Source organism: Anastrepha obliqua, chromosome 3 (genome assembly GCF_027943255.1).
Source record: "Anastrepha obliqua isolate idAnaObli1 chromosome 3, idAnaObli1_1.0, whole genome shotgun sequence".
Classification (NCBI taxonomy): domain Eukaryota; kingdom Metazoa; phylum Arthropoda; class Insecta; order Diptera; family Tephritidae; genus Anastrepha; species Anastrepha obliqua.
In genome coordinates, this window is record NC_072894.1 from 2809899 (window position 1) to 2837588 (window position 27690).

General features: G+C 37.2%; 2 protein-coding genes across 2 annotated transcripts in view; one reads left to right on the top strand and one right to left on the bottom strand.

The window, feature by feature from the left end:
• Nucleotides 1–1938: 1938 nt before the first annotated feature.
• On the bottom strand, nt 1939–27390 carry LOC129240472 (uncharacterized). The gene is made up of 4 exons (XM_054876293.1): nt 27233–27390; nt 8850–9203; nt 8268–8389; nt 1939–5219 (listed from the first exon to the last, which is right to left on the bottom strand). Exons 1-4 carry the CDS (start codon nt 27388–27390, stop codon nt 4945–4947), a joined length of 909 nt encoding a protein of 302 aa, XP_054732268.1. The 3' UTR covers nt 1939–4944.
• LOC129240783 (glutamate decarboxylase) overlaps nt 15144–27690 on the top strand; it is a 67143-nt gene continuing 54596 nt past the window's right edge. Inside the window, exon 1 of the mRNA XM_054876765.1 lies at nt 15144–15588. The gene's annotated coding sequence lies outside the window, so the exon portion shown is untranslated. The remainder of the gene's footprint in view (nt 15589–27690) is intronic.

Consider the following 27690-nt stretch of genomic DNA (forward strand, 5'->3'; position numbering starts at 1 on the left):
TGGGTTGAGCCTTATCACGACTGTAACCGCGAAAGGTTTTACGGCGCCCCATTTAGCGATGAATGAGCACATATCCAGGACAAATCTTGTGTGACACGGAAATATTCGAACGGTTTCTCCAGCACTGCTTGCTCTTCACCGAATATAAGGCAAGGGTTAACATTATCGGATTGAGCTGAAACTTTATAAATTCCATTTTTTAGCGTATTTGCCCATTTTGGAGGGGTGCCGAAAGATATTACCAAAAAAAGAAATTTACCATTAACTTGTAATGTCAGATATACCCTAATGTCAGATACTAAAGATATGAAATATGATCGCGCTGGGCTGATTCATTATTAACGACTTCTGTTGGCCTTTCCGTTGTTACAAAGTCTGCTATTGGTGACTGTTTTTTTCCCCCCCAGTTGCTTATAAAATTTCTGATATCCAACTACGCAAGACCCAAGGTCTGGTTGAAATTTTAATGCGCGTTCCAGTTGGACTTGGCTAGTTCTAAAATGTGCTTATTGCATCGATTCCAGGAATACAAATATGAGTTTATTATTCCGCTAATCGAATGGTTTTTCAGGAACAAGCCTAAAACTGTAAGCAGCTGTCGGTGTCAAAGCAACGAGTGATTCAAAGAGAAACTTCTGTGCATGTGCAAATACAGGGTGGCTGATGAAAGCCGCTACCAAAAAAAAATTGAACAACTTTTTTTCTTTTTAACTGGGACACGCAAACAAGAATTTGGATAGTCCGCCGCTATCACGCACTGGAGTCCGTAGTTTTGGTACAGAGAGAGTACAGGCGGATGTTTGGCGGCGATCCCCCGAGCAGATGGACTATAATGAGACTGGTGAATAATTTTGCTGAGCAAGGAACAGTCGCAAGAAGGCCTTATCATCGAAACCCACCAGTTCGGACGGGGGAAACGATCGCTGCTGTAGCTGCAGCTATACAAAGCAATCCAAGGGTTTCAACAAGAAGCTTATCTGCTCAACTTGGTGTCAGCCGACAGTCTTTGCAAACAATAATGCACAAAGATTTAGACTTACTTCCCTACAAAATTCAAATGGTTAACAAACTGAATGCAGCAGACTTGCTGATTCGCTTGGAATTTTGCCAGAAGATCCTGCAAATGGTGGAAGAAGACCAAAACATGTTAAACTGCCTTTTCATGTCTGATGAGGCCCATTTCGATTTAAACGGCAATGTGAACAAACAAAATTGTCGAATATGGAGTACTTCTAACCCACAGATACTTCATGAGACGGAATTGCATCCTCTTCGCGTGACGGTGTGGTGTGCGGTTTCTTCACGCTGTATTGTCGGGCCTTATTTTTTTGAAGAAAATGGTCACACCGTTACGGTTATTATTTCCGTTATTTGAAAATGCTGAAAGAATTTTTCTATCCAGAACTACGCCGAAAGAGAATTCCTTTCAACTCTCTGTGGTTTCAACAAGTTGGGGCAACGTCTCGCATAGCCCAGACTGTTATGACAGAGTTGCGACGAAAATTTCCCAATAAACTGATTTCAAGAAACTCCGAATTTCGTTGGCCCCCCAGGTCGCTGACCTTACTGCACCTGACTTTTTCTTGTGGGGTTTATGTAAACAAGAAGTTTATAAAACAAAGCCAACAAATTTGGATGAACTAAAACAATCCATTCGGGCAACAATTGCGGCTATTCCTGTCGCAACTCTCAAAGCAGCAATGAACAACTTTTTACTAAGATGCCGCACTTGTGTCAACGAGCATGGGGGCATTTAAATTCAATTATTTTTAAAACTAGTTAAGCTACAATTAATAAAATTTAATGACCTTCAACTTGAAAAAAAAATAAATGAGTTCCATACACTAAAAAAAAAGTTATTTGAGTTTCTTAATGTAGCAAAATTCATCAGCCACCCTGTACTTACCGTTAGACTTATAAGAAAAAAATGCATTCGGATTTGACTTCACAACATTCAACTATATAATTGTTTATTAACTTTTACTTATATTTGTTGTATTTGGAGCATCTTTGAAATATTTATGTGATTTATATGATTTAATAAGCGAACAAATATTTGAGACACTCCTCGTCTTCTGTTGAGTTTTGTGTTGTGTAGTCACAAAAGGACAATTTATTTTATTTTATTACATATCAGCTACACACTTATAAAGTTCTTTTTTGTGTTTGATTTTCGTTAAGGATACTAATTCATTTGAAGATAATTTGAATTTTTTACGTAGCTTATCGCAGATAACAATCAAGATGACTAAACGGTTGCTTTCGAGAGAAAAACAAAGTCGAATGGCAGTTAACTTCTAGATTATAATGCAATTACAATTACAACAAGTTCAATACATACAATTATTTAACAGACAAGTAATTTAATTAAAGAGAAAATAATTTTTTTATTTGTATATTTATATTTATTTTATTTTTGATACGGGGACATTGGGTGCGTGCAATTGGGATTTTTAAGTGCATTTGAAATTATTTTGATACAATTATTCAGTTTTATGATATTTAATAATTTTTGGTGCGTGTGCATTTAAAAGTGGTGCTAAGCGTACTGTGGATCATTCACTTTACCGTTCAAAATATTATCGACGTCAAAACTTGTTTCTCGAATATCTTTGGCTGTGGTCTGAAAATTTGCTTCTACATATGTATGTATATGGCACATAAATACATATGTACCAATGGACAAACATCTGAAAAACCGAAAATTAGTATTTTCTATTTGTATTTGTATTTTTTTTTTTCTATTTTACATTATGTCTTCTGCTGGTTTTGCCCTTTGTGTGCTATTTATATAATTTTTACAAACTTATTACATTCATAGATGTGCATTTATTTTACTCATTTATGTAGTTTTAGACAACTAACATTTATTAGTGTGTTGATTTAATTGAATTTACGCGATTGTTGTTGTTATATACGTATGTATTTATATTTTACTTAGCGCTATGTTGTGATGGAAACTCTCGGAAACAGCTCCGGGCTTTAGCTAGCCACTGGAGTCTGTTGTGCCCGAAGAATTTGCCTTTATTGTCAGTCACAGCGTGGATTTCAGCCAAAATGGCACATCTGCCCCTTCTAACCGCGGATGTGATTGCAGTATTTGGAAAGCTGTGCTTCTTGGTTGGAGCTATCACCAAAATCAAATAATAACTTTAATTTCGGCCTAAACACGTACATTAACTGTGCATATTTGTGTGTGTATTATTACATTCATATACGTATTTGTTTAATATTTTTAATAATTTGGCTAAGTAAAGGTAATATTTTGTGTAATCCCCCTTAAGTATTTTTTGAATATTAACCATTTCATTTATAGGCATGTTCATATACATATGTATTTATATATATATATAAGTGTATTAATATATAACTTTTACATTTGCATGGGTCATTTACTCAAATATTTAAAGTGTACAGCTTTGTCTTCCAAAAGTTAAAATCCCGTCATGGTTTCAAATGCACGGACTTTTCGAAAAGTTTACTTTTCGCAGAAATGAAAAATGTCTTCCAAAACGTTTTTCTGAGTTTTTTTCTTTAAATTTCTATTTATATGTATGTTTATCTTCCAAAGTCTCTTAATATTACTACAAAAAAGTTTATATTCATCGTTTTTATGCTTAGTTCAATTTGTTAACTAAAATAATAGACCTATTTTTCGTTTATTACTTTTTTCGGATTTATTTTGGGTGCAGAATTTCGTTAAAACGCGGGCAATAGTTTGTATTCAATTAAGTGAGCAAATTTTGAAAATAATCCTTACACATAACACATAATTTTTTTGATTTTAGGCCAAATTATTATAACGGGCCAAATTGAATTGTTTCGCCACTTTTTTAAACACAAAAATAGAATAAACAAAAAACCTTTTCCATTAAACACAGGCGGAAAAAACCGAATAATGAATTGTTTTCTAACCGTTGCACAAAATCTCGAATTGCTGCGCTTTAAAAATTTTTTTTTAACCTACTTTTATTCTACACTCTGAGATTTGTATGCCAGCTGGACATTGACTTCCACTTTCGCGTAGCATAAGTCGCAAGTTCCATGCTGGCATCCTGGAAGCCCTTTGGTGATTTTGTTGTTCCTATTTTCTTCGGTAATTTCCTTCGAAAATTGTGCAACACGAACTTGAACAGAAAGCTGATAACTATTGAGTATATGTGCTTGTATCTGTGCAAGCAACTGTATGTGTATGTATATGGAATATTTATGCATGAATTGCATGTAGTTACACTTAAGCTTTTCTAGATGTATACATAGGTATGCATGTGTTTATATATGTATATATTCGCCTACATCTCCGCGTAAGTGCATTTGCTATTTACTGTATCATTATGCCTATAATTGTTTTTGTAATGATTCTTCGTCATTTTAACGCTTTCTGTTTCTTTTTCTTTAACTATAATTCAAATTAATTACAAATTAATTGATTCGCATAGGGATTAGTTTTGGTTTTTTTTTCACTTTTTATTTATTTTTGCATTTCCTTTTTTTCCTTACTCTCAACGCCTCTCCTCATAGCCGTGCTTTAGTGCAAAAGCGAAACAGAACAAAAAGGCTGCCGCTGAGCCACTTAAGTGAACAACAAAGCGCCTTTTAATTTATTAAAGTTAAAGACAATTAATGTTTTCATAAAAATAGAACATAAACTCAAATATGGATGCTTTCATTAATGTAGCATAGTTTAGTGGTCTTTATGGCTATGCATGACTGTGTGTATGTCAAGCCAGTAAACATTTTATATACCAATAAGTTGAAGCAGTTGTTGTCGTCGTCGAAATAAATTTGAATTAAGAGATTGCACAGAGTTGGAAAAAAGTTAACAACATTTCACGTCCCAGGTACAATTTCAGGAAATTTTAGACCAATGACCTATCGATTTGAGCCCGAGTCCTGTTTGTTGGTATTTCCATGGTGAATGTTGCATGCCAATTCGTCGCTCTGCTAGATCCTATAAAGAAATGGCACCAAATCACAATTGCACAAAGACCCGCCATCGCCAGTTTTACAGAGAGCGGCACACAACTTTGTCCAGTCTGGCGTTGTAGTTTCGACCACAGCTTTTTCAAATGTTACTTCCTGATCGTCCATGCAGGGGCTACAGCCATCCAATGTCGCCGCGCTATGGTCACAAAAGCTGCTGCACACATCATCGCCCCAATTGTTTTCGGAAGCCGTTTGTGACGCCCCATCAGCCGAGCAGCTGCAACTAACGTCACCTATTGACAAGAGTTGGGGAAGAGATAAGCGTGTGATGAAATACGAGAATGTGTTAAGAAAGGAGGTATGCAAGGGAAAGCTAAATTTAACTTTCGCTGACGTCAAATGCAATGCATAGTTGCAAAATGCTATATACTGTTATTGTGGGGAGTGAGTTATGGCCACATGACACAATTTTGCTGATAAGTGTAGCAACCGAAGGGAGAAGAATTTATGTCTGCATTGCTAGCTAAGCTGTGCTTAAGTCATTGGTCGAGCCTCTAATTGCTTTAAAACTAAGTAAATTGGCAAACACAGCGAACTTCTTTTATACTGGACATCAGATTACGTGAGAGCACTGAGACATTAAACTTTTGCCTATGATCGGATATGCCTTCGATGTGTCTGTATGAGGCTTTTGAAAGAGATGTTTTGACGAACATCTGAACACTTCAACACCCAATCATATTTATTCGGCTTGTTTCAGGGACATAGATGACTGCATTCTTAAAATCAACCAAAATTAATGCCGCATTAACAAATGGTCATCCGACAATGTAAAGGGTTTTCCGATAACAGGTGTTATTTTGAATTGGATTGCGCTATCGAGAGATGACTAGACAACGTTTATTTTCAACAAGATGGCGCTACGTGCCACACAAGCAACGATTCCATTGATCTTTTACGGGAAAAGTTTCCGGGCCGTGTTACCTCTCGAAGAGGTGATCACTATTGGCCACCGACATCTTGTGATTTAACACCTTTTAACTTTTTTCTTTGGGACCACGTGAAAGAGAAGGTCTACGCCAACAGTCCAGGGTCGATTCAAGACCTCAAAGATGGAATTCGTGAAGCTATTGAGGACATAGGGTAACCACTTTGCCATTCGGTTATGGAAAATTTCATGAAAAGGATATTGTCCTGTATGCGTGGTCGTGGTAGTCATTTGTCTGATGTTATTTTCCACTATTAACGGCATACCTTCCTGTTTATAATGAAATAAACATGCGATCATTTATATTAAAAAATAGCATTTTTCTTTGAATATCAAAATAACACCTCTTATTGGAAAACTCTATACTAACTCTTAACCCTAAGAAGTCTCACGTGCTTATTATCTCGAGAGAGACCCTCGACACTTCAACTTTTCCAAAAATCTTACTTGACGGCATTGCTATTAATTATGTGGATACGGCTAAAAATCTCGAAATCCTTTTCAACCACAGATTAACTTCAGTCACATAAATTTAGTCGTAGGCAAGTTGTACGGACTGCTTCGTGCGCTCTGAACTACGCAACACTTGACTCCTCCAGGCATTCGCATTCTAATTGTTAAGACATATGTTATGACATCGTTATTCTATGGTTGTGAAATCTTTGTAAATTGCGGTTATGCGTGCAAACACAAGCTTAATGCACTGTTTAATAATATTACTCGTTATGTGTTCGGGATCAAGGCAAGATAACACTTTTCTGCTTCCAGAATAACTGCCTCGAAATCAGTGAGAGAGTGTAAACTTCTCGCTGCTAGACACAAAACACTAACGTCAGGAAGACTTTTTCTGGTGCATGCGACTCGACTTTGCAATTATATTCCCTAAAATTTAGCGTCTACATATACATATATAAGCAGCATGAAACTATTTAGATGCGAACTTCAGAGATATATTAGCACTAAGAGAGATCATTTTTATTCATAAGTACAATAATTCATAGGTAATGTTAACTTGATTTGTTCTTGTTGGAAACATAAAATATCTTTGTAAATTTTACCATGAAAATGGTAACCTATTGTGACTAGCACCGATAATTATTAGGTTTATCCTTGCTGTCTTAGGACAGAATCACTAAATAAATAAGTCTATGACGAGTATGACTTGTGAACAAAAATATTTTTCAATAGTTATTATCAAACTTTTTACCAAAAATTTGCAGAAAATGAATTGTTTTCAACTCATAAAACAAAATTCGTTCTACGGTGTTATTTTTCGATTTGTTTGTTTTATGTTTTTCAACCAGACATAAAAGTCTTATTATGACGGAAACGATTTCTGGTTCTCGTAACAGTTATCTTCATTATTCATTAAAAAAAGTTTGATAACTGATTTCGGGTGCCACTAAATCCAATGATGCGATAGGAAAAAGGGGCATAAACAATGCCCCTCTGAAAAGGTAGTAAACAATTGAAAAAAGGTCGATGTAAAACATAGAAAAATTATATAATATGTTATTTTACGAATGGTACGAATTATTTATATTTTTAACTTAACCAGTCCTTTTGATTTGCCACATAAATATTGGCAATGCATTTATTGGCGTCATATGCGTAGTGCCTAGTTATCGAGTTCGTCATATACCATATTTCATGTTATTTTTGTTGGTAAAGCTTTCATTGGTAGTGTTTCCAAAATTTGCTATAATTTTGATCAGGTTTTAGAGATATGAATGTCCAAAATCCAAAAGCTCTTACTTTGACAAGCAATTGCAATAACCAAAACCATACAGAAATAAAATCAACTTAACTTAGTATTTCCAAATTAATTGTTATATTTTAACAACTTTTGCAATTTTTGCCACGCTTCACAAAACTCGCACAGCCTATATCTTAAAAACTATAAGTAGTTGTACGAATTTCGGATATGGGCTGTGCCATATCGGCTCAATCCCTATGAACTGTTTTGGTTGGATCTTCCAACATTTCTATCTGTCCCTCTCAACGAATTTGACTAATGTTGGGTTTGAATTTATCCAGTTTCAAAAGTCGTTCCTTACGTCGGAAGGAATTTTTTCCGGGTGAAACACACGACAATCAGTATCTGATCGAACTTGTATTTAGAATTTTCGGAAAATATTCCGCGAACTTTTTGTTGAAGCAGGTATGATTAAGATTTTTTCTATATCAATGAGTCACATAAAGGTTGTTATGAAAACACCTTCCATGATCTTTGAACACATGTATTCTTATATACTTATCTATATATATAAATTATGCATTTTCCTCATTTTCTATTTTGACAAATTTTCATCTTAATAAAAAGTACATATTTCAAAATCATTGATCCACTTACCGAGCTGCAGCCTACAAAGATCTTCACAAATCTCTTCTTTGCTAGCGTCAAATGCTGGTAGGAGCGACGGCGTCTCGCTGCTGTGGCAGTAGGAAGCGCACGGCGCGCCACCTAGGCCAGCTCTGGAATTTAAAAAAAAAAAAATACCAATAAATATATTAGTAACTTTCTGCAAATGCCACCTTTTGTTTATTAAATTTATTAAAGCTTATTTTCTGCTGAAACTTTAAATTCGAAGTTCACTTAATTGTTTACGTAATAACACACTTGTGTATGTATGCGAGTTAATGCATGTGTGCTGGTATTCATAGATCATAATTGCTTAAAAATGTTTGGCGAATGCACTTTGAGATAATTTTCTATTAGCTTTTGCAAAGATTTTATCACTTTCTGCGTAGTTTTGCCTTGTCCCAATACTTTCACTTTTATCCACTTGTAATTTAAATCATCACACAAGTCCACTCGTATGTTGTTGCATGCACACACACAGACACGAAAGAAAATTCACAAATTACTTTACTTTGGTTGACTTTTCGGCGACATTTCCTGCTTTTGCACAGAATCATTTCAACTGTGACCTACCCGCAGAGCTGCTGACACACCAAACTCCAGTCCTGAACTACACTCGTCGGTGAATTGATGTAGACAGTGGAAGTTTCGTCGTTGCCGTGGTCCTCAAGGCTCAAATACTCTTGCCTTGTAACCGCAAGTGCTGCCTGCTGCTGCTGCTGCGATGAAACGGCGTTTGCGCCCTCTTCGGCAAGGCTGGTGGAATTGTTGTAACTATAGATGCTTTCATTGCGAGCAACCCCCGTTGACATTAATGACGTCACTCGAGGCTTTACCAATTCTGTGGCGTACACATGGCGCGTTTGCGTTATTCCAATCGAGGCAACAGCCAATAGCAACGTGCGGAAGAGAGATGGCATCACCGAACTGTGGAGCAAAGCAAACGGTGGAGTAAATTAGTTTAGTGTGCAGGATGCGACGCCAACAAATAAGGGCGTTCATATGCTTCAAATGTTTTTAGAGGCGGGGGTGGAGAAGGGAAGTTAGAAATGGGTGAATATATTGCGCCGAGCAATATGGCCGCCAGCGGAAGCGGAACTGGGTATGCGGTAGGGGGCATCAGCAGCCTCAGTTGCCTGCGTATAAATGTGTGTGCTTATGTATGTGTGCGTTGGTAATACGGGTGGTATGAGTTACATTAATTGCGCGTTATAACAACTGCAAATGTGTGTGTGTGAAAAACATGCTGCTGGAGAAAAATGCCTGTATGTATAAGGCATATCCTATGTGTGTGTATAGGTATTCACAGCAGTTGATGTGTATGTGTTTGTGCGTAATTGGCGATCAAATGCAATTATTGAGCGGTACTGCATGCAAATGGCGGCGATGCTTTGTGGCGCCATCCAATTGACGCCATTGTGCGGAGCCACTGTTGCGCAACATTGCCATATTGTGTGTGGGAAACTATTTGCGCTTTGTGTGCATAAGTAGGCGCATGTGGGTGTAGGTTCTTGGCCATTGGCATTATTTCACTTCAACGCTTTTCCCCGCGGCAGAATGGGCGCTTTGCTGCTTAGCAATAAATACGTATGTCTTATGTTCACAAATCGGCATATGTGTGTATGGATAGATAAACTGCAAAACGCGCTTTTATATTATATATTGAGGATTTATGAATTTAAATCCTTCAAGCAATCGATATTTGCGAAATTACGTACGTACTTTGATGCATTTACTTGAACGTGCTTCAACGCACTCAGAAAACGAATGGTATTGAAAAATTACAACTAATTCGTCATTTGGTGAATTTAACACTACGTTTAAAGTTCATTGTAGTCGACTACTCACTGTTGTTTTCAAAAGTTTTCTAAAGTAATTCGCCAATTGATGAAAAAATGTTAGATTTTTTTGCAGATCTCCAGCTTTTAATTTATCTACTTTGTATGTATGTACTCACAAATATACATCCACATTTTACATCGTAATATTAGTTTTGGGGGAAACAAATCCATTATTAAACATTTTTGCGCAAATGGTTTAAAACTGTTTTATGGTCGATCTTTAGCTCCTGGGTGTTGCTATAACTACTAACACGCCGGTCAACTTCGGTTATTTCTATCATTTTACCAATATTTTCAAGGATATTGACATTTTCTTTGATATCAAAAATGCCGGAACGGAATTAACGAAACCATAATCGCACGTAATTAGCTGTTACAGTATCGGCACCATAAACACCATTCATAATTTCAGCTGCCTGGCTTGCATATTCGCCTTTATCTAAGAAAAATGTACCGAATTTGCTCTTTGCATCCTGTAACTCACAACTGAATGGAACAAATTAAAAACAGCAAACGATTTTTTTAGTGTGAAATGACGACCTTGACAACGAGCATTAACTTTAAATTATTTAATCGATACTTTGGTTGATCGGGATATCGATCACTACATCCACCTGCCGAGAAAGTAATGGATTTTTTCCCGCTGCAAGTCGGTAGCAAAAGATGCAGCAGTTATATTAATAACGATCGTAAATGAAACTACTCACTGCAATTTCCCTTTTAAAATGTGAACAAATCCAAATTCGTGGTTAAAAACCTTTTTCGTTACCCACTCAGGGAGCAGTTTTTTTTTCTATTCAGAAAGCCATACAAGATTTAGAAATGCGAAGCATTTCTTAAATTGTATTTTATTGCACTTCTTTAAATTGCATAATTTACAGTCTGTCTAACAGCGTGACCGCCATAAGTTGGAAATCATTTGACCAATTCGATTCAAACACACTGCATTGCATGGGCTTATCATTTTTATTATACGCAATATATAGTATTCAATAAAATGTACAGCCATCACGATTAACCATAATGGCTGCACATCTTTTAGTCATATATACATATATAACTGGCACTTACACCCAGCTCCTCCTCCTATATGTGGTGTGCATATTGATGTTGTCCTACAAATGGACTGTAGACTCAGTTTTAAGCCGACTTCGAGCGGCAGATATTTTATTTTGAGCAGCCTTTTCATGGCAGAAATACTCGCTAAGGTTTGCCATTGCCTACCGAGGGGTGGCCGCTATTAGAAAAACATTTGTCTATCATTTTGGTGTTTCATGCAGGGAGATTCGAACTCACGCCCTTGCGAATGGCAGTCACGCACCACCCATTAGGCGGCCAAATTTAGTCAAACTTTGTGTTATTTTCTGCGCATGTTGTGGAAGTAATCGACTCCAAATCAATTAAACTTGCCTTGATAATTATTTACCTTCCATATTTATTTTCTTTCGATTGTTTACTTAACTATTCCCTAAACATTTTCAATAGGGTTGGATCAGACGTCTCTAAGGGCCAATCCAACATTTTAATCTCATTTTGTTGTTTCCACTCTGCACACCTTCGGCTTCGATGTTTGGGTTCGTTGTTTTCTTGTAAAATCCGAGGTTGGCTTATACTTCCATACATCTTCGCAGCTGAAGGCAATGAAGCCTTTTGGTAATATTTATTCATCAAAACTGCATTCAAATTGATGGTAAACACAAATAAATGTACAAATCCTTTATCGGAGAGGCAGCCCCAAACATGAACTTTAACTGGATGCTTAAGAGTTCGTTGAAGTTGTCGATTAACAGCAGTACACCAGGACCGACTTATGCAATTACTCACCCGAAATGAATATTCATCCGTAAGTATTACGTTTGCCTAATTCCCTTCTGAATTTGCCTTAGCCTATGCAAGTCTTTTTTCATTGTGAGATAATGAGCGTAACGGCTTTTTCAATGCGCTCCGGAATTCAAGGCCTTCTGGACGTAAATATCGTCGAATCGCGTTTTTGGATACATTAACACCACTTTTCCATAAAACTGATTCAGCTTTACCCAAGATAAGTTCGGCTTTGTCTTAAACAAATCAACGTCTTCGACTTCTGCAAATATTTTGCTGCAGATAAACGTGACATTTTTGGACCTATAGGGTGTGCACGTTTTTCATGCACGAAACTCATTTTCTAAAAACAACGTACGCATTCTAAATTTCTCACAAAACTAACAAATTGCACAACGCGTATTGCGGAAAGTATACATCTATTTAGCAGTACTTAACGGTTTTTTTATAACGGTTTGGATTTTGCCGGTCACGCTTTTGTAGGCTGAGTGTATAATGAGTTGGCTCAATGTTAGCAAACGGCTGATATTAACTACACACCATCTGATTCCACAAACAAGTACCCAAATATTTAGGATCTACCAAATCGAATAAACTAAAACAAATTTTACCCTTTTATAAAGATTTTTTTGTAAAAATCTTCCTCTTGTAGAACACTTATACTGAAGACCGCAGGAAATATTGTATTATGTTGATAAAATGCACAGTGTGCAGTGCAAGTTTAGCAACCATTCTAATTCTTTTTTTTTCAGTATAAGCCGCAGTGGGAATTTTACATCAAGTGGTTTTAGTCAATGAATTTGTTGGCGAAATTTGTAAATAAGGCAAGAAGGCTGCATTTCAAAGGTGGCACTTACTGCTAACGTGCACAACTTTTCATTATCCCAGACCCCCCCACTGCCGCTGCAAACACAGTCAGCCCCAAATAACGAGCAGCAGGAGCATCCCACAGCCGAACGCGACTGCATCGGAGCTCTCCTGCATTTAGCAAAAAAAAGGGTATACAAAGTACTGCAGTTTCATAGGACACAGTGGCTGAAATTGAAATACTGGGTGGTCAGAAAGTAATGACAACATTTTATATATCAAGAGGTTTACTCCCTCAAAAGTGGCAGGCACCAAGCCTAATTTCCAAGAAATTCATGCAAATATATATCTCTATTTACGGTCAACCCCTGTATCCATTTTAAGCAAATTTAGCTACGAAAACTACCGTTATATAACAACTCAGCATGATTATTGGCCGATTCCTTCTACTAAGCACGTCAGCCTATCTCACATTAATAATAAAATGGAAAAACGGGCATGTTGAAATTAGAGTTTTCGTACGTAGCCGCTTTCCGAGTACGTTAGTTTTAATTATAAATCCTATTGAGGCCAAGTAGTAACACGCTCATAAAATTAGGAAGCAAACCAAAGCGGGGCTCTAGTCTAGTTATGCCCTGGGCATGGCACCCGCCACATGAAACCATATCAATCAAAATTGCCACGAAATACCGATTCTATAAGCAACAAGGTGGGCAGGGAAGATATATTTGGTCACACAGTCAAAAAATTCAGCTTCCACTACGAAACTTTCGATAACAGACTGAGGCTGATAGAGTTCACAAGAATTCAGAAGTAGCAGAAGTCTGTTGGAAGGCAAGCAAGATCTATCAGAAGATTAGCGTTCTCGCCAAATTGATTCGAGCTCACGTAACTCGACGGTGTTTGGCCGAATTCCTCCTCCTATGTGTGGCATGCGCATTGACCTTGTTCCATAAACGGACTACAGTTTTAACCTTTTTCATGGCAGAAATACACGCAGAGGTTTGCCATTGCCTGCCAAGGGGTATCCGCTATTAGAAAAACATGTTTCTATCATTTTGGTGGTTCATGCAAGGAGATTCGAACTTATGCCCTTGCGAATGGTAGTCATGCACCAACGGAGTATTCCGAGTGTATAAGTATTATGTAAAAGACTACAACCTATCATTAAATGATTAGTGCGGTCTCAGACCTCGCAAAGCCACCTTTGAGTTGCTTCATGATACGCCGACAGACGAAAAAAGATGAATTGGCTTGCACCCTCTCTTTCTTGACTTAACATGAGCTTTCGACATTTAGAGAAGGTCTGGTTATATGCCGCCATATCTGAACTTGTACCTCATTAAGCCATTTGAAGCCATATCGCGCAAATTGGTTATTGTTCATGGCGTGTCTCGGCACCCATTTCATTGTTAGCAATTTTGAAGTAGTAGAAGATTTCCTATGGCAGTCGATTCTACGTTACCGGAATGACCCGGATTTATATCCGGCCAAGCACTGTCACTCCAGCAACATTTCCCGAAGCTGTATTTGGAATGTTCGTCCTACTACAATCACAATAAGAATCTCACTTTCATCAAGTAGACTGAGTAAGCAATTGAACTGTAAATTTCTCCTCCGATGAACAATAATCACTCCTTATTAGTTTCTCATAATGCCAACGTACGATTGAGCGGCACTTGGAGAGGTTTAGAAAAAGTTTCTGCGGCAGACTATAAACCAATATTATTATTGAGCGATTGAGGAGTAAAATTAATGTTCTGTAGAAGCTGGGGTAAATAAGATAACTTAATGCAAGTAAGTTGAAAAGTTGATTTTTTGTGCTGTTTTTACATTCAAGTTAATAATTTTTTGAAACTAATACTCCAAATTCACCCCGACTTTTCCGACCACAAATATTATAATTTTGGTAGATTTTTTGATTGATTTTTTGATTGATTGGCAAAAATTTCAATTCAACCCAATGCGATCGACTTTTCCCCTTCAACAAAAAGTAACGAAAATTTTCTTAACAAATTTTGTAAGCCATAATTTATGTAAGCCTTAGAGCTCAGGTATAGTCTAAAGACATAAAAGTGGTAAATAAAGTTAATCTACGAAAAGTTGTAAATCCCAGGAAATGTATTTAAATACAGCTAAACCCACTTTTGTTGGCATTGCTTTTTGCCTGAACACCACTACCACCACAAATGTCTCACATACATGGGGTGCCAATTGTATCCAGAGTCACACTCCCTTTGCCAAAATTCGTGTGTGTTTTACACGAATTCCCACTTCTTGTTAACATCGAGTGGGCAGCGCAGCAGGGTATGCGGCTGCAGTGGCACTACCAGCAGTACATAAGTTCAGGACCGACTCGTTGTTAGCGCCATATCCGCCACATTCGTTAAGCCAACAGCTACAACAGCAGCAGCAGCATCTGTGAAGGCGGCAGTCGAAAGCACTTTGATGAATAACGCTTACAGCTCTTACAGTAATTTGTTGCAGTCATTGTTGCTATATTTAAGTAGCATAAGTACACACACAAGCACTTAGTGGTTTTAGTGTAAATTTTGTGATAAATGTTTATTGTAGTTATTGAGTAGAACTTCTGTTGGCGTGAATACTCACTACTCGTTGTTGCAGTTGTTGGTGTTATAATTGTTTTTGTTGAAAAAATCGCTCGTGTTAGTGAGAGTGTGGTGATTAAAACAACAAATTTTGAAAAAATTTTCTTGCTGCTCTACATACTAACATACACAGTTACTGGGCATAAAGCCGCTTGCCGCTTGCCACAAAGCTTGCAACTATTTTCGCCTATCTGGGATACAAAGCCTACCTGCGCTATCTGAGTCCAGACCGAGGTAAAAATTTACAAAGAAATAATTGGTAGATAAATAATTCTTGAGTAAAAATGTGCCTATATTTATACAGTTAGTATACATACATACGTAAAGAAATATTATGAACATTTGCTACGCTAAAAATTATGTCTGTCATTATTAGTTCAAGGAAAAAGACATACATTTTTTTGGTGTAAAATGTTTGCCCAAATGGTTTAAACCTGTTTTATGGTCGATCTTTAGCTCCTGGGCGATGACGCAACTAGTAAATGCCGCCCAACTTCGATTATTTCTGCGATTTTATAACGTTTTCTTTGTCATCAAAACTGCCTAAACGGAATCGACCAATCCAGAATTAGCTGTTACAGTATCGGCCCCATAAACATCATTCCTGGTTTGCATTTTCGCCTTAATCAAAGAAAAACTTTAAAATATACGGACTTTTCTTTAAATTGTTTGATCGATACTTTACCAGATCGATCACTGCATCCACTTACCGAGAAAAAAATAGATTTCTTTTTCCCCAAACCAATAGATCTAATTCAAAACATATAATATTTATCAAATTATGGTTGCTTTGTAAAACTGCACAAATCACACAAAATTAAATCCAGCATAATTTGAAACTTTATCCAAAATATATTCCCCATAGCCCCCAGTCATCCGTATTTCAGTATTTAATTAAAAAAAAAGTGATTCAAAATGGTTTTAGAGGCTCAAGCTAGCAGATAGCTAAACGTCAATCCGCAATACCTGAAAAGCGGTTTTCTAAAGCTTCTCTTCTAGAAACTATTCTAAAGCTGATTCTCTGTGGTATGAAATACAGCATTGTTTTTTGGGCTATAAAATACCACAACCCATATGTAGTTTAATAGTAATCGCCCGTGATCGAAAATTGGACCAGAAACTAATATCACTGTAAGTAGTAGGTTTCATCCAAGTTCAATTGGACTGTACAATGGGATAAAACATGTAAACTCTTTTCCCAAATCCTGGTAGTGATTCATGAAATAGTTTTAAAATTTTGAGATTTTTGTAGTTTCATTTATTTTGTGCACAGGAAATGAGATTTAAGTTTGTAGTGGAGGTGATATGCCCGCTTTTCACCAAAAGGTACCTGGTGGCAATCAGTGAAACTGTATACAATTTCATCATCTTAGCTTTTGTTTTTCCAGAGAAAAATGAATTGGAAATGTCAGTTTTTTAATGTCAAATGTGAATTTATGCATTCGTATCAAGTTTCAGGTCTCTAGCTTAACTCGTTTTAGAGATACATATATCGGTTTTCATATTTTGGTCTATATGTCGAATGCCACGCCCCCTATATATTTACGCAATTATGTAAAAGATCTCTTTTTAATGAATATTAAATTTTATTCCACTTTTTTAATTCAATCCAAAAGATTATTTTGCGTCAATTTGTTTGGTATCCACTCATCGAACTTCTTATTGAGGCCAGTCTGATGGCTCAAAACCAACTAATCTAACTAATAATTCCATTGATTTAATCGATTGATTTAATTTACCAGAGCGTGTCCCACATTTGACGGCCAAATTTTTATAAATCTTTTCGGCCGACTGCTCCGACTTTTCAGTGGTACTGAAGAATGTTTCGAATTTGCTCTTCTTTAACTCCAATTTGGAGCGTTGATTTCACCAATCACAAAATTATCACAAATCTTTCTTAAAGCGTACTAGAACCTTTAAATCTCCGAATAGTATGAACCCTACAAGGTATACATCGTGAAACAAAGTTCATAAAGGCATTTGGTGAGGAATAGTCAGAACTTTTTGCTTCATCCATATTTTGAAAGGCTTTAATAGTAATCGCTGCTAGTAAAATTGGTCTTAAAATCAACGAAGATAAGACGAAATATATGATGATGTCCAGACAAAATAAACCATCATCAGGCAAACTGAAAATTGGCGATTTTTCTTTTGAAATCGTTGAATCCCTTACCTATTTAGGCTTCAAACTGAGTAGAGACAATTCAATGAGCCTCACCATCGATGAGAGAATTCTAGCAGCGAACAGATCGTATTGACTCTGTATAAAACCATCATGAATCGTGGTTACTAATCGAAGCAGACAAAACAAAACAGCAAATCTTCGAACGAAAAGTACTCAGAAGAATTTTCGGAACAACCAAAGATCACGGCGAGTGGCGGATAAGATGGAACGACGAGCTAGATCAACTGATAAAGGGCGAAAATGTTATACGTTTCATCAAAGCGCAGCGGTTAAGATGGTTGGGTCACATTACAAAAATGGACGGTACGAGGGCGCAGAAGAAAATCGTGGGAGCCAGAGCGTCCAACACTAGAGCAAGAGGAAGGCCGAGAACAAGATGGACCGACGAACTAGAGGACGACATCGAGAAACTTAGGATGACGAACTGGAAAAAAGTCGCAAACTTTTTACTCAGATCTTTTCGGGTATGCAGTTTTAAAGCTCATTTGATTTTAAATCTTCAAAAATCGCATTGATTTTCGACAATTTTTTCTGCTGGTTTTCTTCCATATAAAAAAAATGTTGTGTAGGCGTTAAATGGAGAAAATGCGCAAGACTGCGACCGAAAAAAATTCTAAAAAATCAGTGTGATTTTTTACCTACTTGAAAATTGCCCTTTATATACGAGTATATGTATATGATTCGCGCCTACACCCTGTGTTTGACCGAGCTCCTCCTCCTATTTCTAGCGTGCGTCTTATAGAGGGACCTACAGTTTCAAGCCGATTCCGAACGGCAGATATTTTTTATGAGGAGGTTTTTCATGGCAGAAATACACTCGAAAGTTTGCCATTGCCGGCCGAGGGGCGACCGCTATGGGAAAAAAATTTTTCTTCATGTTTCACCGAGATTCGAACCTACGAAAATTGCACTTTACTACACAAAAATTTAATGAGGTTGGTATAAAATAATTTTTAAGCAGAACGGTCGAAGGACCATCAAACTCTCTCTGTGAAAAATTCTGTAGTTTAGCAATAACTTGGGCGACATCATCCGAAGATAAAAAAATAGAGACAATGTCAACAGACGAAGTCGCATTATACTCAAAGTTACAATCACTATAAGGCGGAGGAATGAAATTGGACTTAAAAAAACCAACGAAAAATAGGGCAGATGGAAAGCTAAAGCAGGGTTTTTTTTAGATTTTATGAAACTCCAAAAAGCTTTGGGATTGGTATAAAAACCATTGTTTCCATAATTCAAAATGTGCAATATGGTGGTAGTCGATCTGTCCTACTATGCGACACGGGAACCTTCACATAAGCTGGCCAAATCGTGGCTTTTAAAACTTGCTCAAAAGCAGATGGCACTAACATCTGAATCTTTCTTAATAAGGAAATAAGTGACTTATCAATTTTTGAGCTTTTAACAACATAGCCAATAATATCTTCACCAGAAACTGTAGTCTTAAAATAGGATATACAGGTATGAATTCATTCCTTCATTGCTATAACATCAAGTTGAGTGCGCCAGTTAACACCGTATCCAATGACTTGTTTTGCTTTCAACCCTTTTACCAGTTGCAGTAGACCACTGTGCAGGAGGCTGCGTAGCAGTATTTTCCCCAACACTACCTGTACTTTGTCTTGTTTACAGCAGCAGCAGTGAATGATCGAGAGTTGGCATTGGCAAAAATGAGAGGAGTTAACGTTAACTCCCACAGTATAGGATGCAGCATAGTCACCAGAAACTTTATCAGTTACAGAAGTAACAGCGGCAGCGGCGAAAGAGTGAGGGGCGCATCAGGTAACCGATGAGAGGAGTTGGCACTGACTCCTACAGTAGGAAAATCAGCAATAACACGGGGAGATGATGCTCAGCATAGAGGAAAGTTTTTTTGCTTTGTTTCATTTTTGTTTTTGCTAACATTCGTATTATGAACAAGTATAATACAGGGTCTTTCGCGTAGTGCTCTAATTTCAGCAGTGAGCGCACATAAAGCTGAAGCCATTTCGCCGCTTCTCAGCTTGCCTTGCCTTCGTATTGGTTAAGAGCTGTATATTATCGCCTCGCAACTCATTAACAATAACAGCAATGCGGCTATTCTCAGCTCTGAGTGCGGCAATTTCAGCTAATGCAGACCACAACGTTCATTGGTCGCGAATGTTAACAGTATCCATATGTCCGTTTTCAATTAATTATTTCTGAGACGGAGAATCAGAATTATATATTGTTGTTGGATGCACTGACGAATTACTCAAATTGAATTTTATGATGAAAAGAATAATGAGATGGCGCCTATCGTGGTCCCGTTACTTTGCTCTCAGCGAATTTGACAATGAGTTACGTGATTTTAGCTCCAGTATGGCTAGATTACCATTTTCGTAACTTGCTTTAGCATTTTTTTTTTTGTGTTATTTAGTCTCGGAGTTTTAGTTCTTTCTTCATGACATTTTTCTAGCCTGTTCTAATTAAAATGTAATGTTTATAACTTTGCAAAATATACATTTTTTAATAATTAGTTAAATAATTCACTCAGTTTTATTTAGCTTTACTTTTTTTTAACATCTGGTGGCATTGCCCGCGTTTGCAGATGTTGTTGGTGTTCTTCTGCTTTCGGCAGTCAAATCTCTCTCTCGCTACTGCAGTGTTGCCTAGCTTTGGATATAAAAACGCACTAAAATGCCCATTCAAAGAAAATAAAACACCAAATGTTTGTTGAATCACTTAGAGAACTTTGTATGCGTGACAAATCTTCTTTAAAATGTGCGTTTTTTTTAATAAATGTGTTATGCCTATGTAGATTTTCATTTATAAGTTTTTTGTTGAGAAAAACTCTTTTGTTAAGGGAACGACTTATTTGCTATATTTGAGGTTATATAACTAGATAAGGTGCTCTTTTTTCTAAAATGTCAGTATGGTTTCTTTAGTATTTTCAGGTATTTTGTGGCTTATTTTTACAATGAATACACATCTTGATGCCCTATGTCCCACTAAGGATTGATGGCCGGAAGAAACGATTACACCTCTATGGTTTTAATCCGCATTCAGTAAATTCAAACGCCTTTTAAAATGTGTAAAAAGGTGTTCAATCTTAAGAAGAGTTGAGAGAGGGACATTTAATATTGTTGCATAACCTTAAAAGGTGCAAAAAATTAAATTCACACTTTCAAAATATCAAATTTTATAAGAACCAATTAATTTTCAATAGCACTAAAATCTTCTCAGAGTGGCATTTTTTAACCTTATTTTGGATAATAATACAGTTTTTTTTTACTTAAGGTTTCAGAAGCTTTAAATTTAAAAAAAGAAACAAACACGAAACTTCAAAATTTTTGCATTTTGAGTATAAAAAAGTACTAAATTTATTGCGAAGAGCAAATGGTTGGCAATACTGCACAACTCGGAAAAACGTGACGTCACGCACTCTCTGATGGGCGCAATCTTCTTTCTATCATTCTTGAAATTGAACCTGTGCTTGGCTCTTCAGAATAGTCAAGCTTTAGAGCAGACGGTAGTAATATTATGTTATATCCAAAGCAACAGATAGCGGTGGTGAACGCAAAAACTTTCGACGAACGGTAGAGCACTTTTTGCACAGAAACTCTTCACCCGAGGAGAGCAAAACCTCCACATCAAAAGGCAAAATGTTTACACAGCTCAGGTGATAGAGTTGTACTTTGCACATTGAATCTTAGGCGACGATCGTTCACCTTTGTGACCATACAGGCACGGCATTTCGAGAAATTATAATAGCTGCAAAATATTTACGAGACTGCGTCTCAATTATGAATTCGTCTTCTCTCTTTTGATTGACGCGATAACCGCTTACGAGATTTTGGCCGAGTTTAACAAAGCGGACCAGTCGTTTCATTCTAGTGCTAACTGGCGCCTGTTGTTCACACCAAGTGAAGTCAAGTCCTTCTCCTGAGCCTGAGCGATTAAGTTCTACAGCTCGCACGATTTTTTCCAACATCAGGTTAAAGAAGTCACACGACAGCGAGTCAGCCCGTCTGAAACCTCGTTTGGTATCAAACGGCTGGGAGAGGCCCTTCCCTATTCTGATGGCGCTGTTGGTAGTGAGCAACGTCATTTTGCAAATTTGTTTTTTCAAATTCGGACAATTCCGTATATAGGCAACTCTATTTCGTACTATCGACTGCAGCTTTGAAATCAACAGAGAGATGGTGTGTGTCGATTCCTCTTTCATGGATCTTTTCCAAGACTTGGTGTATTGTGAATGTCTGGTTGGTGGTGGACTTTCCAGGTCTAAAGCCTAATAAGGTCCAATCAATAGGTTGATGGTGGGCTTCAGCCTTTCACATATTACGCTCTCTAGAACCTTATAGGCGATATTTAGAAGACTAATCCTGTAGTAATTGACACAGGTTACAGTATCACCCTTCTTGTAGATTGGGCAGAGCACACTTAAATTCCAATTGGCAGGCATGCACTAATTATTTATTACTAAGAAACTTCAGGGCACTAATATAAGCACAACCGCACACAGCAAAAATTAAAAACGTTTCCTTTGTCTTTTTCCTATTTATTTGCGGCCACCGTAGCCTAGCTATTACACACATGCCTCCATCTCTCCATAACCTATTGATCTCTTGGATAATGTTGTTTTTGATGATTAGCTCGATCGCGGCCATAGGTATTCCAAATGGTATCACTAAGCAGTTAAAGAGTAATACTTTTCCTGGCTAACTCATCCGCTTTACAAGTTCCCCAATGTTCCTGTGGCCCGGAACCCAAATAAAGCTGACCTTGAATACATAGTTGTTATGTAAAAACTAGACAATGCATACAGTTACATTTTTTTTTGAACTTTAAACTGAAAAAATTAATAGATTCTTAAATTTTTTGAATTTCTTAGCTTGAATTTGTTTAAATTTTTAGTATGCGAATATATTTAATTATAAGAACGTTTACTATGAAATCATGGGATTAAAGCAGTACCACTTAATACTTTTGAAGTAAAAAATCCTGTCTTATTCAAACTCAAATTTCATTTATTCTCAGTATTTTAACTACATATTTTCTACGAAAGCCCGAATATTTAAATAGCAGGCACTTTCCAACTTTCCTATTTTGCAAGAGTTATTCCAATCAAAGATCATCCCGAAACTCAGCGATGAAAACTCGAATGGTCCACACACTTTTTTTCTACACATTTTTTATTGCAAAAAATGTAAGTACAATCTAACTTTTTGGTATTTACTTGTCTACTTACTGCAAGTTTTTATTCTGTTTTAACTGCGACCGAAACGCTTCCCAAAAATTTTCTCTTTCAACTGATCCACTTGCTGTGTGGGTGCGGATATTTAAGTATCAATGCTCAGCCGCATACTGGAAAATCTTATCAGTCCGAAAGTTTCACCAAAGAGAAAAAAACACAGCAGCAAAATCTAAATATTAATTTCTGCTTTATTAATGAAACATCAACTACCAGTTTTTCTTATTAATAGCTTTTATTTACTAGATTCACCGTTATTTGCGCGCTTAAACAATAGCTTTTTGCAGTTGTTTTTATTTTAGCTAAATATTATCGGTGAAATGTGCGCTACTCTACCAGTTTATTGCGTTTTGGATGTGCATACATACAACTGCAAGGTTTTTGTTTGCTCTCCCTATTAAGCGTACCATATTGCCGGCGTATCAAATATTGGCTACGCATTCTCAAGTGAACAGCTTTATCAGTCGGTTCGATACCCATTTGTTTAACTTTTACTATGTCATTCTCATGTGGCAGTGCAACCAGCTGTCTACCAAATTTTTAAATTTGCTTGTTTTTGCATGGGAAAGTTAGCGCTCTTCAAGCTGTTAAAAACTTAAACTTTTTAATGAGTGCTCAAGCGCACGAATTTCTGATAACTGTTAAGCATAACGTCCCATTTATGGGAACATAACAAATAATTCTGATTTGACAAACATACATGCGAGACTGAATCATCAAATTAGGAAACTGCTCGTTTAGCATATCTATCGGAAAAAATTATACCCCGATGAGCCAAACAAATTTTTGACCAACTACAGTCTGCTTGTCATAAATAAAGGGTCTTTCAATAGTGACGCATAGATGTCAGTAGCGAAGAATTCTTAGACAGCACCTTTTTTATGTCATCTTTGGCATTTGACAAGATCACAATTGACAAATGTACAATTTTGCACGATATAACAACGCCTTAAAATTGTTAAAACTTATTATGAAAATGATCGATCTTTAAGAACATTGTGAAATTCGTAATTTTTGGTGGAAATAATCATCCGAATGAGTTGATATTTCAAAGGTTGGTAAAAAATTTCAAAAAACTGGCACTATGGAGTATAGAATAAGGTCAGGCAGACCAAAAACTGGACGTTCTGTTGAGAATATTTTTGTTGCAGCGCAAAGTGTTACTGAACAATTCTCAACATCGATATTTCGACGTTCGCAACAATTAGGCATTCACGAATCGAATGTTTGGCGGATTCTATAATACATAAGGACTTCCATTTGCCTCCTTGCAAATTTCAATTAACACAAGAATTGAAGCAACAGACCATTATTGAGTCAGAAATTACGTGACTGGGTTTTTTGATGATGATTCTGGTTTTTCACCCAAAACCATCTTTAATGATGGAGCTCATTTCATTGGTTTGTCAACAAGGGAGGGGTCAGTTCCAGAAAAATCATTATATCCGCTACAATGTACTGTGTGGGGTGGTTTTTGGGCTGGTGGAATAATTAGCTGGTTTTTCTTCGAAGATGAAAACTAAAGAGCTGTTGCAGTCAATGGGCATCGCTATACACAATTGATTGGAGATTTTTTGTGGACTGAACTGGAAGAAATAGACATAGATAATATTGCATTATTGCGATCTAAATTCCCCACTCGACATTTAAAGGAGGTAATTTTTCTCATATAATTGTTAGGAGCCGTGTTTTGAATACAATTAGTAAAACCTGAAAAAAGTTAAACTTTTACTAGTTTTGTTTTAAAATAACATCTAGACGCGTCTATTGAAAGACCCTTTCTTTGAAGACGTATTCTCTGTTATAATTTAGTCTGGACGTGTCACAGTATTTTCACAGAAAATCGAGTATCGTGCAGTGATTGATTTTTTATTTTGGAAGGTTTAAAAGCAAAGGAGATTTCATAGAAAAAATGCAGGGAATTCTACTGAAAATCGTCAAGTGACTAAAAGAGATTTGGCAGAAGACCTAAGCATTTCATTGGGCAGTGTAATCAATATTGTAAAGTACTGGGTTTCAGAAAGCTGTGAGGCAATGGGTACCGCATTAGCTAACAATGGAACAAAAACAAATTCGAGTTCGAGTTCGAGTTTCTCAGCAACATTTAGAGGGTTTTCGAAAGTATAAAGTGAAGTGTGTTTATCGATTCATCATCAAGGCTAAGTCCTGGGTCTATCATCATGATCCTGAAACAAAAGAACAGGCTAAAGAGACCAAACACCCAAAAACTGTTATATCGTTAGGGGTTCTGGGCTGTTGTTGTTACGCCATCCTATGTGATCTCGGCATCTGCTAGCTCGCGCAACATCGCTATGTGATCTTTGGCCGACCGTGACCTCTGCTCTCTTGCGGGTTCCAATCCAGAGCCATTCTCGTGATGCTGTCTCGTGGTTTTCTAAGCATATAATCTATCCATCGCTACTTTCTGCTATAGGATGGGCTTCTCATTCGTTGATCTACACAGCGCGTCGTTGTTGATGGTGTTCGGCCAGAATGTTTTACAGATGATACGAGGGCATTTGTTGACGAAAGATTTGTAGCCTCTGTGTGATGGTGTTGGAGACCAGCAATGTTTCACTTCCGTACAACAATACTGGCTTCACACATGAGCTGAACCTTCGCAGTTTAGTACGAATGGAGATGGGCCTGTCGTGCTTGGAGGAGCGCATAGCACAGAGCACTTTCTCTGCGAGTGTCCTGCCTTTGCTAGAGCACGCCTACGATGGGTTCCGATGTCGTGAGAATGAGTAATATTCGCTCTCTAAAACTGGAGGATATTTACAGATTTGCCAAAGAGTCTGGAAAATTCTCACAATACTTTTCTCCTTCCGTCCTTGACTATCTACCCTCTTTCCAGAGCTTTAAATACAATGCGCTTTTTAGCCTGAGTGTTTTAGGAACCACGAAATTTCCTGGTGCTCCTTGGCATTCGTCCGAACGCCGTCCTTGATTTGTTTAGCCTGCAGTTGATATCTTCATCTACTCCGCCATCTGTCGTGGTGGCAGAAGCTTTTGACAAATTCCATCGGACACCAGTCAACCGTTATAGATATTGCATTATTGTGGCTGACTCTCATAGCCTTTGTCTTGGCGATGTTGGCCTCCAGTCCGACAGTGCGTGCAAGCGTGACTAGACTCTCCACCTTCGCTTTCATGTCAGTGAGTTTGTGAGAGAGAAGGAAAATTTCATCAGCGAAGCACATGTCCTCAAAATATCCTCCTTGTCTTACGCCTGCGTTGGTGGTGAATGGGTCGCTGACGTTGCCGTTGTGAAGCACTGCCCGTTCTGAGCACATGTTGAATCTCGTCTGATTGTGTCGAATGCCTTCTTAAAGCATTCTAATAATGGGGTTATTTTAACATACTTCCGAACAAATAGTGGTTAAAATCAGTGATTGTCGAGATGTTCCATGAAAACAATAAATTTCTTTTTACAACAAGTTTTATTTTAAACATAAAAACAGTTTTTGTAACTCTTTTTTGATCGTCCTGAATTTGGGGGCCGTATTCATACTTCTCTATTTAGAAATACGTACCTATGTGCAAAACCTATTCTGTATATTACATCAAATCATATATACTGCAAATAAGCCATGGATCAGGTGAGGTTAAAATGATTAATCAACACCACATAGACGCGTTAAGCTGCAGATCTGGCTCGTAATGGATCCGAGTTACGCAACACTCCACATTGGAGCTCCTCACAAAGAGTATATCGAATGAATAATTACCCTGTATGCATAGATATTTTGTTAGTACAACACCCCACACAGCAAAGGGTGAACGTAAAACCCAGTTAATCACATTTGGTAGCTGCTTTATCACACCAGCGATAACATTTATTTTGTAAATAATATTAAATATTATTGGTTGTTAAGAGATAGCTGTGATTTTTGCCCATCGAATTTGAAGAAGCCATCGGCACCATCAGAAGTACCTTTCAACGGATTGATAAGCGGTGTCGATTATATTAAGCAAATCGATTTTTCGAACTTGAATGCATGAAATATACTCCATTTACGATCTAGATAAACAGGTGCGTCAGAGGGCCTGAACTATCGAGCACATATTTTGCATACTCGTACATGTCTATGTACTTATATATTTGTATATACATTTGTATATACCCCAGGCCAATAATTATATGCGTAAAATTGATTCATGTTACAGGTGTTAATGGTACAGTAGTAATTTTTGGTATATAAGCACATATTTTGTTTCGATTGCTTTATGGCTTTATCTCATTTGCACCGTATTCATAGTACTGTTATTTCTAATTAAATTAGGCGAAAACCCCGTATAAAATATTTATATCTGCAAAATGAATTATTTGTCTTCGGACGGCTGCCACCACACAAAGTGGAGAATACGACTCTCAAGTGAGTGTAGGCATAAGCAAAGGTGCAAGATGAAAAAAAGTTATTTAGATGGACCAGATTGTCGCCACAAATATTGGATGGATGTAAGACACTCACGGATGAACAGCATTTTCATCAGGAAGCAAGTCAAAAATATCAACCGTTATAGATATTGCATTATTGTGGCTGACTCTCATAGCCTTTGTCTTGGCGATGTTGGCCTCCAGTCCGACAGTGCGTGCAAGCGTGACTAGACTCTCCACCTTCGCTTTCATGTCAGTGAGTTTGTGAGAGAGAAGGAAAATTTCATCAGCGAAGCACATGTCCTCAAAATATCCTCCTTGTCTTACGCCTGCGTTGGTGGTGAATGGGTCGCTGACGTTGCCGTTGTGAAGCACTGCCCGTTCTGAGCACATGTTGAATCTCGTCTGATTGTGTCGAATGCCTTCTTAAAGCATTCTAATAATGGGGTTATTTTAACATACTTCCGAACAAATAGTGGTTAAAATCAGTGATTGTCGAGATGTTCCATGAAAACAATAAATTTCTTTTTACAACAAGTTTTATTTTAAACA